Source organism: Saccostrea cucullata, unplaced genomic scaffold (assembly GCF_032062105.1).
Source record: "Saccostrea cucullata isolate Sc308-1 unplaced genomic scaffold, CSIRO_AGI_Scuc_v1 ctg5796, whole genome shotgun sequence".
Classification (NCBI taxonomy): domain Eukaryota; kingdom Metazoa; phylum Mollusca; class Bivalvia; order Ostreida; family Ostreidae; genus Saccostrea; species Saccostrea cuccullata.
This window is the reverse complement of record NW_026937612.1, coordinates 9,036-26,690: the sequence shown is the minus strand read 5'-3', so window position 1 is coordinate 26,690 and position 17,655 is coordinate 9,036. Positions and strand designations below refer to the sequence as shown.

Genomic DNA, 17,655 nt, shown 5'->3' with positions numbered 1-17,655 from the left:
ATAACAAACAGCATTCACGATCAGATAAAAAAAATAATTTTATGAACATTACAACATATCTTTCAATTACAATTATTAATGTGACCGTCAAAACTGGCCCGACAAAAACCCCCTTGATATCAGCTATATAATTTTTTTTAATAAATCAACCATTAAGAAAGTGTATTAATTCTAAATAGTGTTGCTTCCTGCAGTTTGTTATATGGATATTGTTGTAACGAATGTTGATAAGATTCATAAACCAGATTCCAGAATTTGCCATCATAAACCTCGTCATCATGGAGCAACAGAGTCTGTAGATCCTGTAGAGATTGTTGTGACCTGACTGTGTCACCCAGTCTGTGGTGAGTCAGTATAAACAACATGTGTAACATCACTAGAGGTGGGATGAACAATACAGTTCTGCCATTCTCGTCACTGATCTTCTGCTCTAGAATTAGTTCATCAATGTATGTGTAACGACTTTCTAACTCAATATTTTTCACTACAGCAATCCTCATTTTACGACACAGAGACATTCCAATCGTGCAACGTCTATATATATCTAAATTACCATGACCGCAGTATATAATGTATGGCTTTGTCATTCTGTCCTGTGCTTTCTGTAAACAATTGAGCGACTCTTCATATCTACACGTTTTGTAGTAATACATTGCAAGATGCAGAATATCTGTGACACAACCTAATGTACATGACAGTTTTAACAATCGGGATACGTAATTAGCTGTGTAATAAAACTTATTACGATTTTTATGTTGATACACATTACACAGTTTCAGCATCGCAGTGTTACGTAATATGTCTGATGTCATAATTTGTACTGTAGCCTCCTGGTATGGGGTCAACCTTTTACTTATCTCTATTTCAATGTTCTTCATGAGAGCTGCAAATTCTACAACACTTGAAACTGTATGGCCATATTCACGGAATTCCTCAAATAAACTAATTTCAAGCTCAGTGTTAGTAATGATACTGCCCTCGTCAGTACAGACTCTCAATCCTCTGTATAAAATGGCTTGACTGAGGAACGGTCTTAACGTTTCACTCAGTAGTAGACTTGATATACCCTTACAATACAATTCATACAACTTATTAAACAATAATGTTTGTATGGATCCAGTTAATTTAAATCGGAACATATTGTTTTGTGGAATAAAAAAGTTCGGGCATTCTCCAGTAAATACCCAATATATTAATAATTTAAAGCATTCCCAGAAACAAGGCAAAATGTTTTCAGGTGTCCAAGTCAAGGAACTGTTATATTGAATTACCCAAAATACAGCAGTTTTTGTGAAGTATGAACATAGAATGGGTGAACCTTCATTTGAATTAATCACTTCCTTTAAAAACATTTTTAAAAGACCATAACATAAAAACTGAGTGTGGTTCATTGAATAAACTAGTTTTTGTTCCGCCAAAGAGAATGAAATTCTCCATTCTAGTATACTTTCAACAGTGCTGCCTATAGGAACAAGATGGAATCCTCCTTTGAATATATCTGATAAAACAGTCTTAGACGGCCAACCTTGTTGATGACATCTTTGTATCCATGGAAAAGCTAATGAGGGCCAGTGATGGGAACTGAAACAGAATGCACAATCTGCTTCTAATATTCCATCCTGACAATATGTAGCACAAGGACCATGCGATTTAGAAGAAGGGGCGAAATCACTAGACTGTAGGAATTCTAAGTGATTATCACGGAATAATTTACTAGATATATACACGTTATCATTGATCTCTACACAGGAGGATCTGACTTTTTCATCATTAGATGGACTCATCAGCTTTAGTCTGGTAAATCCCGGTGGTAGATCATCACACTCCATCATGATAACGGTGTGTTGAGCGATACGATAAAGGCTGATCTGAGAGAGATCACATATCACTTTGTGGTCCGGAGGCCAGATCATCCAATCTACATCTGAAGTCTTCAGTCTGAATCCCTCACGTGACTCCCACTATACATTCTGTCTAATCCCCTCATGATGTGCACAGGTTTTCTCACCGTCTCCACAATGTCTATCACTTCTCTCCTCATTTTCACTTCTGTAGGACTCCCTAGTTTACGACACAGTCCTACATACACAGACTCTGACAGGCGGGGTATATGATCCATTTAGAGGTACTGTATAATATGTATAATCTGAAATGAGAAAAGTAGGAATCTTTTATTAATATTGCCATTTTCCTCATTAACTGTTTACAGACTACAGATATATATTGAAGATCAAAATCTCAATCAATAATACATGTATATTTAACCCTTCATCAGTTTTCGATCTGATTGGGACATTCAGTTCCAAAATTAATAATAATATCTTCCTGTAATTTATTGTAAATACAACCATACATCAGTAAAAATCTCAATACTACAAAAATATGTAAATACGTTATTTTACAAAAAAATATCTAAAATAATGTTTTTCTTATATTAATATTTTTTGTAATTAAGAGTACATTATTTCAGATATATAGATTTAACTGTACAATACCTTGAATGTCAGCTGAGGGACAAACTTAATGTGTGGAAAATCCCCAGTCTCTACTTTCTGTTTGATGAACAAAAGAAAATCTCATTACCTTACTTTATTTTTAGTTTTAATGCTTAACTTCCTATGAAGATTTTTAACACAAGGCTTACTACTTATTACGATAAATAGACAGCAAACATATTGATCACTTTCAATTCCTAGTAGCGAAAGAGGAATGGTTCTTTTCAGTATACTGTTACATGTAATATCATATAATAAACTCAAGACGTACAGAAAAGTACGAACGAAAACAAACTTTCATAGAGGTTTTAGTGTTTTAAATTATGTGGATTTTTGTTTCCATATTACGAAAGCGTATTAGCGCCACTTGGACACTTTACTTTTTATGCGCCTGGATCGAAAGATCTGAGGCGTATATTGTTTTTGTCACGTCTGTCTGTCTGTTTATCTGTTTGTCTGCAAACTTTAACCTTCGTTACACTTTCATTATCATTTTAAGAATTTACTTTCATTTATATCTAACATATCGAGTTGAATGTTTTTTTCCTTTTAAAAAGATTTATATTTATATTAATATTTGTGTTTTCGCAATAATTTTATGATGATATTATCAATTAAATATACAAATTTTGAATTTCTTGCCCTTAGCTGCATTTTTAATATTTGTGACGTCCCGTTAATGCACGTATATTTGGGTGTATATTTTACAGTTTTCACAAAAATGAAAATCAATTTTCAAACACAGCGAATGTAAATATTGTAAATACAACCATACATAAGTAAAAATCTTAATATTACAAAAATTATTAAATACGTACGTTATCTATTAACCGGTTACAAAAAAAACTTAAAATGTTAATGCCTATACTGTGGGATTTTGAGGCTGGAATTTGGGTGGACCTTGATGCAAGCATGTTCCGGGCGTACTTGAGGCAGGACGACGTTGCCTCAAAAGGACGAATCCAGGCGGGTTTTTCCGAATTTATTTTTGTAAATGCACAGACAAAGAAACAATTAATTATTTGATATTCAGAGAAGTATCTAATTGGTCAAAAAATTATTTTAAAAATTGTGTGAATTTCATTAAGGAATAGTGTTTTATTTAATGCAGAACAGTATCTAATGTTAATTCAATCAATTTTACACTTGGGATGAACAGTGTCTTCTGGTAGGTGTGTTTAAAACACACTAGTGACCTGTTTGAGTAAATTTGATTATGATTATGTACAATGATAGTTAAAACTGGTTGACCCTAAAATTACTTTAGATATTTGGTTTTCACTATACATGGAAATATCTGATATAAAGGCCCAGTGAGAATCTAACTGTAAACTAGCTGGAAATGAAGAATGTATTCAGTCACGTAACTAAAATTTTTGAATAAATTTTGAAGTGAATGTACAATTGTTAAAAAAGTTTAATTCTAAATACAACTCAATCTTTTGATTCCCTAATATTTACTGTACTTGAATGATATACATTATATTTTCTTATTTAAAAATTAAATTTTTACAAAACATTGTAAATCAAACACACAATATTTTTCCTTGAACACTTAATATATAGGAAAAGTGTAAAATTATATAATAATAAGACATTAGATGAATTGATATTCCTTTTTTAGAACATTAAAGACAAATTTCCAGGCGTAATTTTTCAGTTTACGGGCAGAAAAGCCATTTTTCCGTAGTGTTCATTTTTATTAAAATTGCCCTCAGAATTCCTGACCGTTTACGCTTAAGAAAATACTATCAGTTACAAAATAACTGTTGTATCACCATATATGTAGAGAGAAAATATTCTCCAAGTACGTCCTCAATTCCCCCTATATTCCAGGCGATTTTGAACATTTTTGCAGGTCTTAAAATATTTTTCGTGATAAATAAATGGATTTACACAATATAATTTAACTGTAAGTACAATGTAGCTGAGGCACATTATGTGTGTGCAATCCCTAAATCTACAGGGTTCATGAACATAATGAAAACATTACATTGTGTCACTTTATTTTAGTTTTAATTTTGACTTACCACGAAGATATTTTACACGGGGCTTATTACATATAATGAAATATTATAGCAAATATTTGATCACTTTCAATTCCCATATAGCAAATGATGAATGTTTTTTTTCAGTATTTTTCAATGGCTGTGATATAATATTTAAGCTGCAAAAAAGTAAACGGAAACAAACTTCTAGTGGTTTTAGCGTTTTAAATTACACAAATTTGTGGATTTTTTGAATTAAAGCATTAGCGCCAAAATAAAGAACAGTTGGATCGAAAGAATATTCCTCGATATTCTTTTTGTCACGTCTGTCTGTCTGTTTATCTGTTTTTTAACCTTCGTTTTGCAGCTGATTTGATGCAAGCATTCAAAGAGCAGGAACTGTTGTTGCTTACTAATATTTGAATCAATTATTAAATACTGTTAAAGGGAAATGGTACTATTAAGGAAAAAAAGTATTGACATGAACAGATCTTCATCAAGAAATATTGAAGGAAACAAGAAATGAACTACAGTATAATGAACAGTATCCAATGTCCAAAGTCTATTCAATCAATACAAAATTGGGAGAAGAGGAAACCCCGGCCTCCAAAAAGAAAAAAAAAACAGAAGAAGGATCAGGTGACATTGAACAGAAAGCATTCCCTTAAAGTAAACAAATATGTTTAAATGTTAATGGCACCTGATCCCACCTCTGATGTTTTGGAGGTCTGTGTTTGCTCTGCTCCTGTTTTGTATTGTTTTATATACTTTTGATCTTGAATACTGTTTGTATCTCCATATCATTATTTTATGAAATTACATGTATCTACAAAGATTGTCAATAAAACACACAGAAGCCCTTTAGCTCCCTTATTATTCTTGTAAAAGTGATTAATTCATGAAATGAAAAACATAGCCATTTGATGAGATATTTTATTAATCACAACTTGTGTAAGATGTACAGAATGATAAACAGAAAGCCATCATAGTAATTAACATTCAATGCTTAAATAAGAACATAAGAAAATATTGTAATTTGGTCTATTTATCCTGGAACCTTTTAAATGTAAAATCAACAATAGTAAATAAATGCTTCATATATTAAACTCTTATAAAATACATAGATGAACTGTACTTCAGAAAATAAAAACAAAGAACAAAAGGCACACCCAAATCACAGTCAGATAATAAAACATAATATAAATAAATCATTTCTGAAAAAATACAGATTAAAGGCCTTCATTACAACTTGCACTTAACAGAAGAAACATTTTTAAGTCAACAAAAATACATATATAAAAAATATATCATAACTCTACTAGTTCTAAATTAAATCAAAATGCACTCCAATACTTGTAAACTTATCACAGTTCTTATAACATATAAATAAAGTCTATAAGGACGGAATATTTGTGAAATTTCTATTTACAACATTTTAACTTTCACATCCTTTGTGCAATAAGCCAAGCACTCTGACAAATAAAAGTTCCATATAGTTCCTTAAGAGTTGTCTGCCCTTTAGTCATTCAGTTGACACAAGAGGGCAGCCCCTTTAGATATCCAGTAGTCTTGAGGCTGCTTAGAAGGCAGGTGAACAAACACCACAAAGTTAGTGGAATGTCCTACAAAAAACAAGTAAAGAAAAACTTAATGCTGAGTACTTATAAAATTTTGTATCAAATATTAATCTTGATATGTGTGAAATTTGTTTACAAAGTAAAACTAAACATTGAAAGTTATACATTTAAACACACAAGTCTTGAAAAAAAAATTAATCCCAAAATGTTCAGATTTGAAAAAACACACAAAGGACCTTTAATATAATGTAATATACTGTAAAAGTGATTAATTTGAATTAAAAACATACATTTGATGAGAATTTTATAATTGAATTGAAGATGCAGAAGAAAAACATAGCCACATAAAATTAACATCAATGCTTAAATGGTGTAAAATATTTAATAATTCTGATGTTAAACAGAAGTTTTAAATGTAGTCCTTTAAACAGATTAAATTGCTTCATATATTAGTATAAAATACAGATATTGTCTTTGTAAAAACATTAAAATAGGCACACCCAATCACAGTCAGATAATAAAACATAATATAAATTATTTAACTGTATACAGATTTACCTGTTGTGGACAACTTGCACCCTGGCAGAAGTCATTTTATGGGGCGAAAATACATATATATAAACAAATATATCTTAGGCTCCATGTGGAACATTACACAGGGCCGAGTTCAATATGCCTTTCAATGGAGTCTTACACATTTAAATAAAGTCTCATAAGCGGAATATAAACATTCCATGAAATTTCAGCACACCATTTTGAACTGGGCACATCTGTGAAAAGCCAAGCACTATGACAAATAAGTAGTTATATTTAAACTTCAAAGTTGTCTTCATTTGTCATTCAGTTGACACAAGAGGGCAGCCCCTTTAGATATCCAGTAGTTTTTTTTAATGAACAAACACCACAAAGTTATTGTCCTTAAACAAGTTGAAAAACTTAATTTATGAAAGTACTAATAAAATTTTGTATTAAATATTAATCTTGATATGTGTGAAATTTGTTTCAAAATTCTGAGTTTCAGTATACCCAATACAACACTCCTTACTTCTTTGTCCAGCTCGATCTCCTCCCCGAATTTGAGTTCCGCCATTTGAGCGGTGACCTCCTTCTGCTCCCGGAAGTGAGGGAGGGGGTGGAAATGGAAGGTCAGGTGATCTATGGGAAGGTTGTACTTCCTGGCATAGTTCTGTAGGGTACCAGTCAAGAATCCTACAACAGACGGAAAAAACATGAAGATAGCCATCAACCTAAATGTAGCCAAAAGCATACAATATACATGTATATAATTCTTACTTTAAAATTGCTGAATCAATAGCTTTGAGTGCTAATCAATGGGAACTATCCAAGTTTCGAGGTTTAGGAATCAAGAAAAATCAATTATTTCATAAACTTACAATATTTTTCTCTAAAACCGTTTATTTTTTTTTTAAAAATATAAAAAAATTAATCCTTGAAAGTGAGAAAAAAACCAACCTTGTGGGAAGAAGAATCCAGACATCCAGAAAGACTTGGGCTGTCCGTGCCTGACCCAGTTATCAATGAAGGCACACCTGTAAATGAGGTCATTGACCCAGCTACCCAGGGGCTTCAGGGAGGGGTAGGCGGCATTAGCCCACAGGCTGGGGACCTGACTGTTGATGAAGGCCTGGTAGACAAGCTCTAACTCGTCACTCATCACAACAAAACCTTTAATGGCCTTCTTCAGCTGGTCAAGGGAGTTCTACAAAATAAAACAATGTAAGAATTAACGACGTCAGAACTAATAAGCTGGCTTTATTATATCAGTGTCATAAATCAATCTAAGAATTATTGGGATGGGAATGCCTTTGCATGATGTAAATACTTTTAACAGGTATTTTCTCCTTCCAAGGCTATGAAAAATACTCTTTTTAAGGTACACAAAATGGAGTTAACTGCTTTTAAATTTCCAATTTATAACTGGAAACATATATCATGAATAAGAAAAGCATTTGTATTTGGATCTTGAACATGCACATATTTACATTTAACAGAAAGCTTCTTGTTTTTGAGAATGGAATGTGAATTAAAATAACCTTGACCTCTTCTTACCTTGATGACCTTCAGAAGTTTGTTAAATCTGTCCACTTCCTGGGTCAGCACGGTGGTCAGTGAATTCAGTCGACCTTTCTCGTCCGGCTCAAACATTTCCTGATTGGCCTGCTCAATGTCCAGTTTGTCCATCAGTTTACCCAGAATGCTCTCTGCTAACTCGTACACGATCTCGTCGTTAGACTTTCCGGTTCCACCGCTCGACTGACGGGGCTGGACGTCCAGAATGGTCTGGATCAAGTGGTTAGTCTCCTCTGCCTGGAAAGCAATGTTGGCATTTTCGTGCATGCCAAAGATCTCTGGTTCATCATTAATAGGTAGGGTCTCTATATAGTCTCTGTACTCCTGTAGGGTAGGGTAGTCAGGGGCATAGTATATACCTGTAAAAATTAACAACATGTCAGCATTTATTTCATAATTAATTTCTGTAGTTAAAAATCTTTATCCTAACATCACAAATTTTCAATGTAGGATGGGAATTTGAAAAATAAGCAACAAAAATTATCTATGTATTCTGCAGCAGAGAGAAAAGATAAGCGCATGTTAAGGAAATAATATTCTCCATTTGTAAATGTGACATGCATCAAGCAGGGGCATAGTGACATCATGCACACAAGTTAAAATTGCTGAACTTAGGTATCTAAAACACTGATATATTGAATGCCATTAATATATCAAAGTCTGTATCTCCTATCCTTTAAGTTTTTCATGCTTGGAAAAAGTCTGAGATATTGAATTCAACAGTCCCAACAAGTTGGAAATAATAGGGTCTGACTGTATTTGAATTTTTACAATTCGTACTTTCAGACTGTATTTGTAGGACATATTAGTGGAGTAAGAATTGACAAGTCTATAGTTTTACCTGAGGGTGAGTACTTGTAGCCCTCCTCCAGTGTGTTGGGGTAGAAGAAAGTCTTAAGGATGGTCTCCAGGCATCTCTGATCAATGGCATCTGTAACACGACCTCCATAGGTGATCTGATAAGTAACAGAGAATATGTCATGTACAAGTTCAGCTTCTTGTAGGGGGATTAATGTTCATGGAAAACTGTTTGATTATATAAATAATTATAAATGATGGGGATCTAAAACTAAAATAAAAGGATAAAATTTACTGCTTTTACAACAACGTACCTTCCTTGCAGCATGATTACTTTGACAATAAATTAATGTGGAATTCATGCATTGCTACATTAAACATTTTTTAAAGAACTACCTGATTCAAAATTAATATTTATAAGCTAGAAATCAGAAATACAATGTATGAAATAAGGATATCAGATAAAGACTTCGCTCATACCTGCCAATTTATTGCCAATAAATGTGCATCCTTCAAAATTTTAAGACTAGTTTAAATTTTTACCAATTTTGCAAATACATGTACTACCTATGAAACATTCAGAATAATACATACCATGCCTGTGATGTAGATTAGGGCGTCCCATGGAATGATTCCCTCGGCACAGAACATCTGACAATTCAACTGAGCGCACTCACGATCACTGTCACTGAACTCATACTGAAATCAAGATAATTAGAGACTCATAAATATTTGACATGTTCAACTGAGCGCACTCACGATAACTAAACTGATCATACTGATATTACACAGGTTGTCAGAAGATTTGCATCTGACAGTTCAATGTTACATAGTAATAAACCCAACCAAACTGTTGCTAAATTATGTCTGTAACAAACACACTCATTATCCGATATTAAACAAGTTGTCAAAAGATTTGCATCTTTTCAATGATAATATAGTAATGAGCCCAACCAAACTGTTAATAAAATATATATGATTAAATATGTCTTTCACAAACACACTCTTTGTCAGTTCCTTCTCCCATTTTGCAAAGGTACTTGGAGTGAAATATACCCAGTAAGTCAACTTTAATTAATGATTTCATAAATCAACTAAAGCAAAAGTTCTGTATAGAGGAAGTAGCTTTTCCTAAATAGAAACACAAGATAGCCAGACGTAGTAAGACCAACCCTGATATTCCAGCCCAGTGGACCGAACTTCTTCCTCTCCAGAACAAGCATTCTGATAGTATTGCATAAGCAATACATGTCCCCTACCGGATTCCCCTTTCTCTTCAGAATGTTATTTTTTAATGTGTAAAAGTCATGTCCAAGGTTAAACTGAAAGATTTTCAAGTTGTAAATGCCTTACAACTAATAAAATAATCAACATTAATAAGACGACAATTCAACTCATTTAACCACCGTCTTTTCCTCGCTTCATATTTTTGTCGACAATCGGAAGTTAGCGCAGTTCGAACCCGTTCTTAATTAAGCGATTATGAAAAATATTCAAAATGCCATAATTCTGTCAAAAATCAATGAAAAGCAAAATTAAACTTGAGCTGTAACTCATTAAGATACACTCACGTAAAAATTCAAAATATCTGCAATAGAAAAAAGTCGGAAAACCAAGTGAGACTGACGGGGACAGTTATCAACTTACTACCGCTCTTTTGGACGGACGGACAGACGGACGCAGAGGAAACCTATAGTCCCTTTCGGTTTCACCGGTAGGGGACTAATAACAGCGTGGAAGAAACAGACACCAAAGATCATCCTCTTCCATTTGGACGCAAGCACTGAAAAAGGTCACAATTCAATATCAGTAAAATCAGTAATAAAGTCAGTCAGAGGCCAGCAGTTTTGTTTATATTATACTAGATAAAAATACAGCACAACATTTTTAGCCCTGAAAATTTACTTTATTTTGTATAATTGGGTGTATATATATGTATATGATATGTGTGTATTAAGACATAATACATAAAAAAAATCAGATTAATTTAAGTCTCTTAATATGATAAAAAATGTCCAAACTATTGTTTTTTTTCATGTAGAATTATTATTATTTTTAACTCAATATAGCTGACAAAATCTCTTATGAAAATATTAACATGTATAACCTAACAATAACATAAAATCAGTAAAAAAATGCTATTTTGAGCTGTGCACTTCCATATCTCAGCTAAAAAGTTAAAACAAAATTAATGCTAGGTAATAAAAAAATTCCTCCTACCATGCTCCTCAAAGAACTGGGGTGTAATTTCAGCAAAAGCTCTCCTCATGTTGGCACGGATGCCCTTGGGCGGCTCATTAGTGACCTTGACACTGTTCTGAAGGACACTGACAGGGAAATGTCTGGCTGGCATGGAACTGAGGAAAAGTCGGAAGTCCTCATGGATTTCATCTGGTTTTTCAGACATTCCTTTCACTGTGTTTTCCATGGCCAACATCCACGACGCTGCCAAGTGACAATTCTGGAGGAACACCCAATCACCGGTTTTCACGGCGGCATGGATTAGTTTCTCGGCAACTGGTCCCTGTCCTTGACCCAGAAAGATGGACTGAACACTGTAAAATGATTGAATCAATTAAATAAACATGTATCAGTATTGTATAATGTGAGTTGGAAAGTTATCACATAATGTTATATAATTATTTGATATCATGAATTTATTAAGCAATTGTCTTGCACTGTAATATGTTAATTCTTTGCTAGATCAGTTGGTTACTAGATCAGTTGGTTAAAATACATGTGTTGGGGTTTTTGGAGTGCCAAATACCTTTAAGGAGGGAGAAATGTGGCGGTCAGCCGGGTTCGATTGCCGGTGGCCAGATAGATCTAATGGTTGAGCACCTGACCGGAGTTTCAGGGGGCCCGTGTTCGAATCCCGATCTGGTACGGCGCATTTTCCTTTCCTATTACTCATCTTATGGTCCACCCATCAAGGCTTTTTAAAACATATGCTTTGTTTGTATCAACAAAAATTCAAGCTGGATTTTTTTAGGTATTTTTTTAACAGATCCCTTCATGAACATGATAATCTATATATATTTTTGAAATTTAATATAATGAAAAACTAGTTCTCTTACACTTTAGACTTTTTAGAAAGTTTATATATCTGACCTTTTTTACCTTTATATTGAGTGTGTTACTCCCTTTCAGAGCTATTTTTGTGCTTATAATTTTCATATGACTGTATAATCTAAATTCAGACAATTGCCTTATTAATTCATCCAGGGCGTATGCCGTGTGCCTAAGAAATATTGAAATAATTTCTCCCCAAAATGATAACTTTTTTGACGATTTTTTTCTGGGTTAGATAAAACACTGATAATTTGGAGTAGTCCAGTGTCTGTAGATATATTAGGGAGACCTACATTTGAATTGTCACTGACTACCCTACCTGATATACGGCTTATATTATTAATATCACTTAACTGCATTTTGTTGAATAGCTTTAACAAGTAACTTTGCATTCTAGAATAAAAGTAGAGAAAATATGACCAAAGACCTAAATAAATTCCAGGTCCCCAACATGATCATTGTAGCAAAGTACATTTGAAAAAACCGAATTCTGATCAAAAATTGAAGAAAATGAGCCCAATTACATTATGTTGAAAGGAATCGGTGAAAATATCATTATTTTTTTTTAGATATGATGGAACGAATGGCACGTCAATTTTTGGTGTGAGAAACCCGAAATATGTTTCCAATCAAAGACCAAAATAACATAGTGCAATAAAATATAGTGTAACAAGCAATTCCTTGGAGTCTCTTAAGATTCCATTCAATGTTAAAGAAAGAGCTGCAGATATGGGATGAGTACATGTAACCCAAAACGTACACGTAATATATGGACGAATATCTCGGTCATTATATACATGAACCCTTCCCCTTTAAAGCCGTGGTAGAAAAATATATTGCAAACGATTAACATCTTTTTGCCATAGAACAGGGATAATTATAGCTTCATATTCAGCATTTTATTAATTATGTAAAAAAAAAAAATAAAGCTTGCATTCATGGAAGTCCTATTAACAAAAGTCTTCATTAGTACACAACACAGAAAGCACATGTAAAGCCTCAATTCAAAATGTAGATATATGGACAACGTATTGCTCAAAACAACTTTTCCCATTCATGCTGAGCATTTAATGAAAGATGCCACAAATGCCAAGTCATCTCTCTCATGTTTGGAAATTTTACTGAAAAATAAATCAACCTTGTTCTAACCTTTTTTTATATGTTTTTCACATCCATGTATTTCATACAAATGAATTGATGGGCAATAAGATAAATTGTATGTGTCTCCTCTGCATCCTTCAAACTGCTTATTTCAAGCGTAAAAATACCAGGGGTATGTAGATATAACTCATAAAATTCTTCTAAACACAAGAAACTTTACCTTTTAATTTTTCTTATTTATGTGGTATTTGGTGTTTATTGGCAACCTTAAATTGTCACAGCTCATGTTGCCTTAAATTATCACGGCTCATGTTATACATAAAAAATTCTCGGTATAAAGACGGACAAGTACGGAAGACCATTTAGAACCTATTAAAAATATTTTTTGAATTCGTCATAACGTTTTTTCAAATTCGTTATAACGAATTTAATTTGTTATAACAGATTTTGGGAATTCGTTATATAACGAATTTAATTTGTAATAACAAATTCATTGAATTCGTTATAACAAATTTAATTTGTTATAACCGATTTGCCTCTGGCAACTGTCTGCATGATAAAAAAATTACCGTTTTACGGAAATCATTGGGAAAAATATACACATATTGTGACATTACTGTATAATTTTTATGGTTCAATTACTCCGGAAATGACGTCACAATATAAACTGTAAAGTTGCGAGTTTTTATCCATACGAGACGATTGTAAAAGTGCTGCCAAAGGCTTATTTCAAAGAATTTTGTTACACGCAAAACGTAGAACAGGACTATGATACTGTTTATCAATTCCATTATTAATTGTATGGTTTGCTTACGAGCATGGTTTTTGTCCGATTATGCTATCATCGACATTCACTTAAGATTTTTATTCACATGATACGGCTGAATATTCGGTCTTTTATATAGCTCTCCATTGTTTGAAATAAAACATGTCCTGTGTTAAAATGAAGTATATCAATGCAGTTTTCATCAAATATATTTTGAGTAATACGACTTTTACCGTTTACGAATAATAAAAGGTACTAAACCTTGCCCCTGACTTGATTCTGTGCGTATTTTTTTTGTATTAGTTCAACTGTCAGCGCCCCAAAACTCACTACTACTTTTGACTTTGAATCCAAGAAATGAATAAAAGTTACACAGACATATAAAATATAATTTATTTTCCAGGTACTAAGATTTGCAAATATGTGGAGCTACAACTGCGCAGCCGCCATTTTGGATTTTACGATAAAGTATGAGCACACTAAACTTAACTTCTCTTGAGCGTTCATTGATCCCACAAATCTGGTTAAAACACCTGACAAAGAGTAAGAGCCATCTTATGCATAAAATGGCCATGTACATATATCAATTTATTAACTATCACCCTCTTTCCAATTTCATATATCAAAATAAAGTAGACACTTGGTGCTATCATTTTCGATAACAAAATTTTGTTTTGAGAATCCGGATATTATAAAACAGGTTTCAGAAATTGCAATGTTCTTGAAATTTACAGAAAACATGCGTACATGTAACACATATGGAATAAAAACATCCCAGTCTCACTGATAATCATTCGCAAACATTGACAACATAGTTGTTAAAGTGTCATTGAATTTCTCTACCAATCCATCGCACTGAGGATGATAAGCAGTTATAAATATCTTCTTTTTATTTACTAAATCACATACTTCCTTCATCAAACTCGAAGTGAAGTTTCGTCCTCTGTCAGAAAGTAATGTACGAGGAGCTGAATGTCGACAAATAATTTCTTCAACGAACAGTTTTGCTGTGGTTTTCGCATCGGCATTTGATACTGGAAATGGTTCTACCCATCTTGTCAAGTAATCTGAAAACACTACTATATAAGAATTGCCTTTCAAACTTGGTGGTAAAGGTCCTAAAACATCAACCGCAACTCTGTCAAATAGTCCATCAACAGGTATGGGAAACATTGGAGCTCGTTTTCTCATTTTAGGTGTTTTTCTACTAGCACAGTTTAGGCATGATTTGCACCAGAAATCTATCTCTTTATACATTCCTTCCCAAAAGAATCTCGATCGAATTTTATAATAGGTTTTGTGGAATGCCATGTGTCCTGCTATATGGTCATTGTGACACCACGTTAAAACTTCATCCGTCAGTGTCTTCTTTACGCTTTCCTTTAACATCTGGTGCCCAAATATGATAAAGCACATCATCCACTAGCTCATGAAATGAAACAGAAGCCATAACTCGTCTAGCTCTCCCCTCGTCTGTTGAAAGTTTATTATCTTTCAGGTAGTCAATAATATCTCGTAACTCTGGATCCTTCATTTGCATTTCACTTATACTCTTTAATTGAGGTTTTTCTGGTAGCTCTTCTAAGGACATTATTCTTGGTTCTTCACTACCACATCTCGACAATCCATCAGCATTTCCATGTTTCTTACCAGGTTTATATTGAATTTCAAAATCATACTCCTGGATAGCTAAAGCCCATCTTGCTAATCTTCCACTTGAATTCTTTATCTCCATAAGCCAACGCAAAGGATTATGATCTGTAATGACAGTGAATTTATGTCCAAATAAATACTGTCTAAATTTTCCAATTCCCCACACAACAGCTAAAGCTTCCTTTTCAATGGTAGGGTAGTTTAATTCACTTTTCTTCAAACTTCTACTGGCATATGCAATACGGCGCTCTTCAACATCAGTTTCTTGTGAAAGAACTACTCCCTTGATCACTGGCATCAGTACTGAGTTTGAATGGTTTTCCAAAATCAGGAAAGCACAACACTGGAGCAATAGTCATCAACTCTTTCAATTTTTGAAAAGCTTCTTCACACTTCTGATCCCAGGAAAATAATGTCTCCTTGTGTAAAAGTTTATTTAATGGATCTGCAATCTTCGCAAAGTTGGGAATTAATTTGCGGTAATATGAGGCCAGTCCAAGGAATGCTTTTAAAAATCATATGGAAGTTGGTTTTGGAAAGTTGCGCACAGCTTCTACTTTCTTTGGATCTGCTTTCACTCCTTCTGATGATATAATATGTCGGAGAAATTCCACTTCACTTTTGAGAAACGAACACTTTCTTCTCTTCAATCTTAAATTTGCTCCCCTTAATCTTCTGAATACGTCCTCCAATCTTTCAATATGCTCTTCAAATGTATTTGAGAAAACTATGATATCATCATTATATGCCAACGCCATTTTCCACTGTATTCCTGATAAAACCAAATCCATTAACCTCTGAAATGTACTAGGACCATTGCACAATCCAAACGGGAGACAATTTAACTCATATAATCCTTCAGACGTTACAAATGCAGTTTTCTCTTTATCCTCTTCACATACAGGTACATTCCAATAACCTGTTAATACATCCATGACAGAAAAAAACTTCGCTTTCTGAAACACTTCTAACATCTCATCTATTCTAGGCAAGGAGTACACATCCTTCCTAGTGACTGCATTCACTCTTCTACAATCTATGCAAAACCTATAACTTCCATCAGACTTCTTCACCAAAACTACAGGTGATCCCCATGGACTACTTGAAGGTCTTATAACTTCTTTTTCTAGCATACTCTTAATCTGTTTCCTTACTTCTTCTTTCTGTGCAAATGGTATTGGATAAGGTCGCTGTTTTATAGGGTGAGCATCTCCCGTGTCAATTTGATGATTGACTAAACTTATTTCTCCTAAATCATTATCATCCTTTGCGAAAACATCAAGATATTCGCTAAATAATTTTCTGATTTCCTATTTCTGTTCTTCGGACATTTTTCCTATGTCTATATTAAGATTCTTCAAAATGTCAGTTCTCTCCTTTTCTTTCTCTGATATTTCATTGACTGCATCACTGTCGTGAATTTCACACACTTCACAGAAACTTCCAATATTCACTTTTTCATGTAGAATCACAGGTTGACTTGATGAATTTACAACTGTAACTGCCATCAATTCACACGCTCTGCTTAATACACTTGCTGGAATAACACTATACTTCTCCATAAAATCGCTCTTACGCTGCACAATTCCAATTTTTCCATAAAATTCTGGACTAACTCTTGCATTACACACGACTTGGGATCTTTCAGGTATTTTAATTGTTTCAGCCAAATGAACAGAACATCTAACATTACAGTTTTCCCTCAAAAACTTGACATAATTTCCATTCCAATATACTGAGCCATCCTCCATGTCAAGAACTGCATCAACACTTTTCAAAATATCTGTTCCAATAATCACATCATAACAAAGGTTTCTTGCAACGTACACATTATGTTTGAATAATTCACAATTAACTTCAATTTCACACTCAACAATGCCTATCACATCAATAGCCTGACCAGTTGCTGATACTATACGTCTGTCTGTCGAAGTCAATTTATTTCTCATTTCTGGGCCAATAAATCTGTCACTTATCAAAGAAACTACAGCTCCCGTATCCAACATTAAAACAGCATCAATTCCAAAAATGTCCCCTTTAATTTGTATTCCCTGGTAATCACCTTTAACTAAAGAAGGTACTTTCACAATATTTTCACATTTTGTTTTTTCACT

General features: G+C 33.5%; 3 protein-coding genes across 3 annotated transcripts in view; all 3 read right to left on the bottom strand.

The window, feature by feature from the left end:
* LOC134248489 (uncharacterized) overlaps positions 1 to 2,552 on the bottom strand; it is a 30,517-nt gene extending 27,965 nt beyond the window's left edge. Inside the window, exon 1 of the mRNA XM_062730881.1 lies at positions 2,491 to 2,552. The gene's annotated coding sequence lies outside the window, so the exon portion shown is untranslated. The remainder of the gene's footprint in view (positions 1 to 2,490) is intronic.
* On the bottom strand, positions 153 to 2,550 carry LOC134248487 (uncharacterized). The gene is made up of 3 exons (XM_062730879.1): positions 2,496 to 2,550; positions 1,728 to 2,146; positions 153 to 1,581 (listed from the first exon to the last, which is right to left on the bottom strand). Exons 2-3 carry the CDS (start codon positions 1,733 to 1,735, stop codon positions 153 to 155), a joined length of 1,437 nt encoding a protein of 478 aa, XP_062586863.1. The 5' UTR covers positions 1,736 to 2,146; positions 2,496 to 2,550.
* A 2,850-nt stretch (positions 2,553 to 5,402) lies between the features above and the next one.
* LOC134248488 (dynein axonemal heavy chain 6-like) lies at positions 5,403 to 11,533 on the bottom strand. The gene is made up of 9 exons (XM_062730880.1): positions 11,170 to 11,533; positions 10,676 to 10,732; positions 10,122 to 10,165; positions 9,544 to 9,648; positions 8,993 to 9,107; positions 8,131 to 8,510; positions 7,534 to 7,780; positions 7,106 to 7,269; positions 5,403 to 6,105 (listed from the first exon to the last, which is right to left on the bottom strand). Exons 1-9 carry the CDS (start codon positions 11,384 to 11,386, stop codon positions 6,010 to 6,012), a joined length of 1,425 nt encoding a protein of 474 aa, XP_062586864.1. The 5' UTR covers positions 11,387 to 11,533; the 3' UTR covers positions 5,403 to 6,009.
* Positions 11,534 to 17,655: the final 6,122 nt, after the last annotated feature.

What these genes read in the sequence shown, in the direction of transcription:
- LOC134248488 (XM_062730880.1), bottom strand. Translation starts at nt 11,386, where the DNA reads ATGTTGGCCATGGAAAACACAGTGAAAGGAATGTCTGAAAAACCAGAT. An exon ending in CTACAAGTACTCACCCTCAG is followed by an intron (nt 8,511 to 8,992) that starts GTAAAACTATAG and finishes TAATTTTTACAG; the next exon opens with GTATATACTATGCCCCTGAC. An exon ending in AACTTCTGAAGGTCATCAAG is followed by an intron (nt 7,781 to 8,130) that starts GTAAGAAGAGGT and finishes TTTATTTTGTAG; the next exon opens with AACTCCCTTGACCAGCTGAA.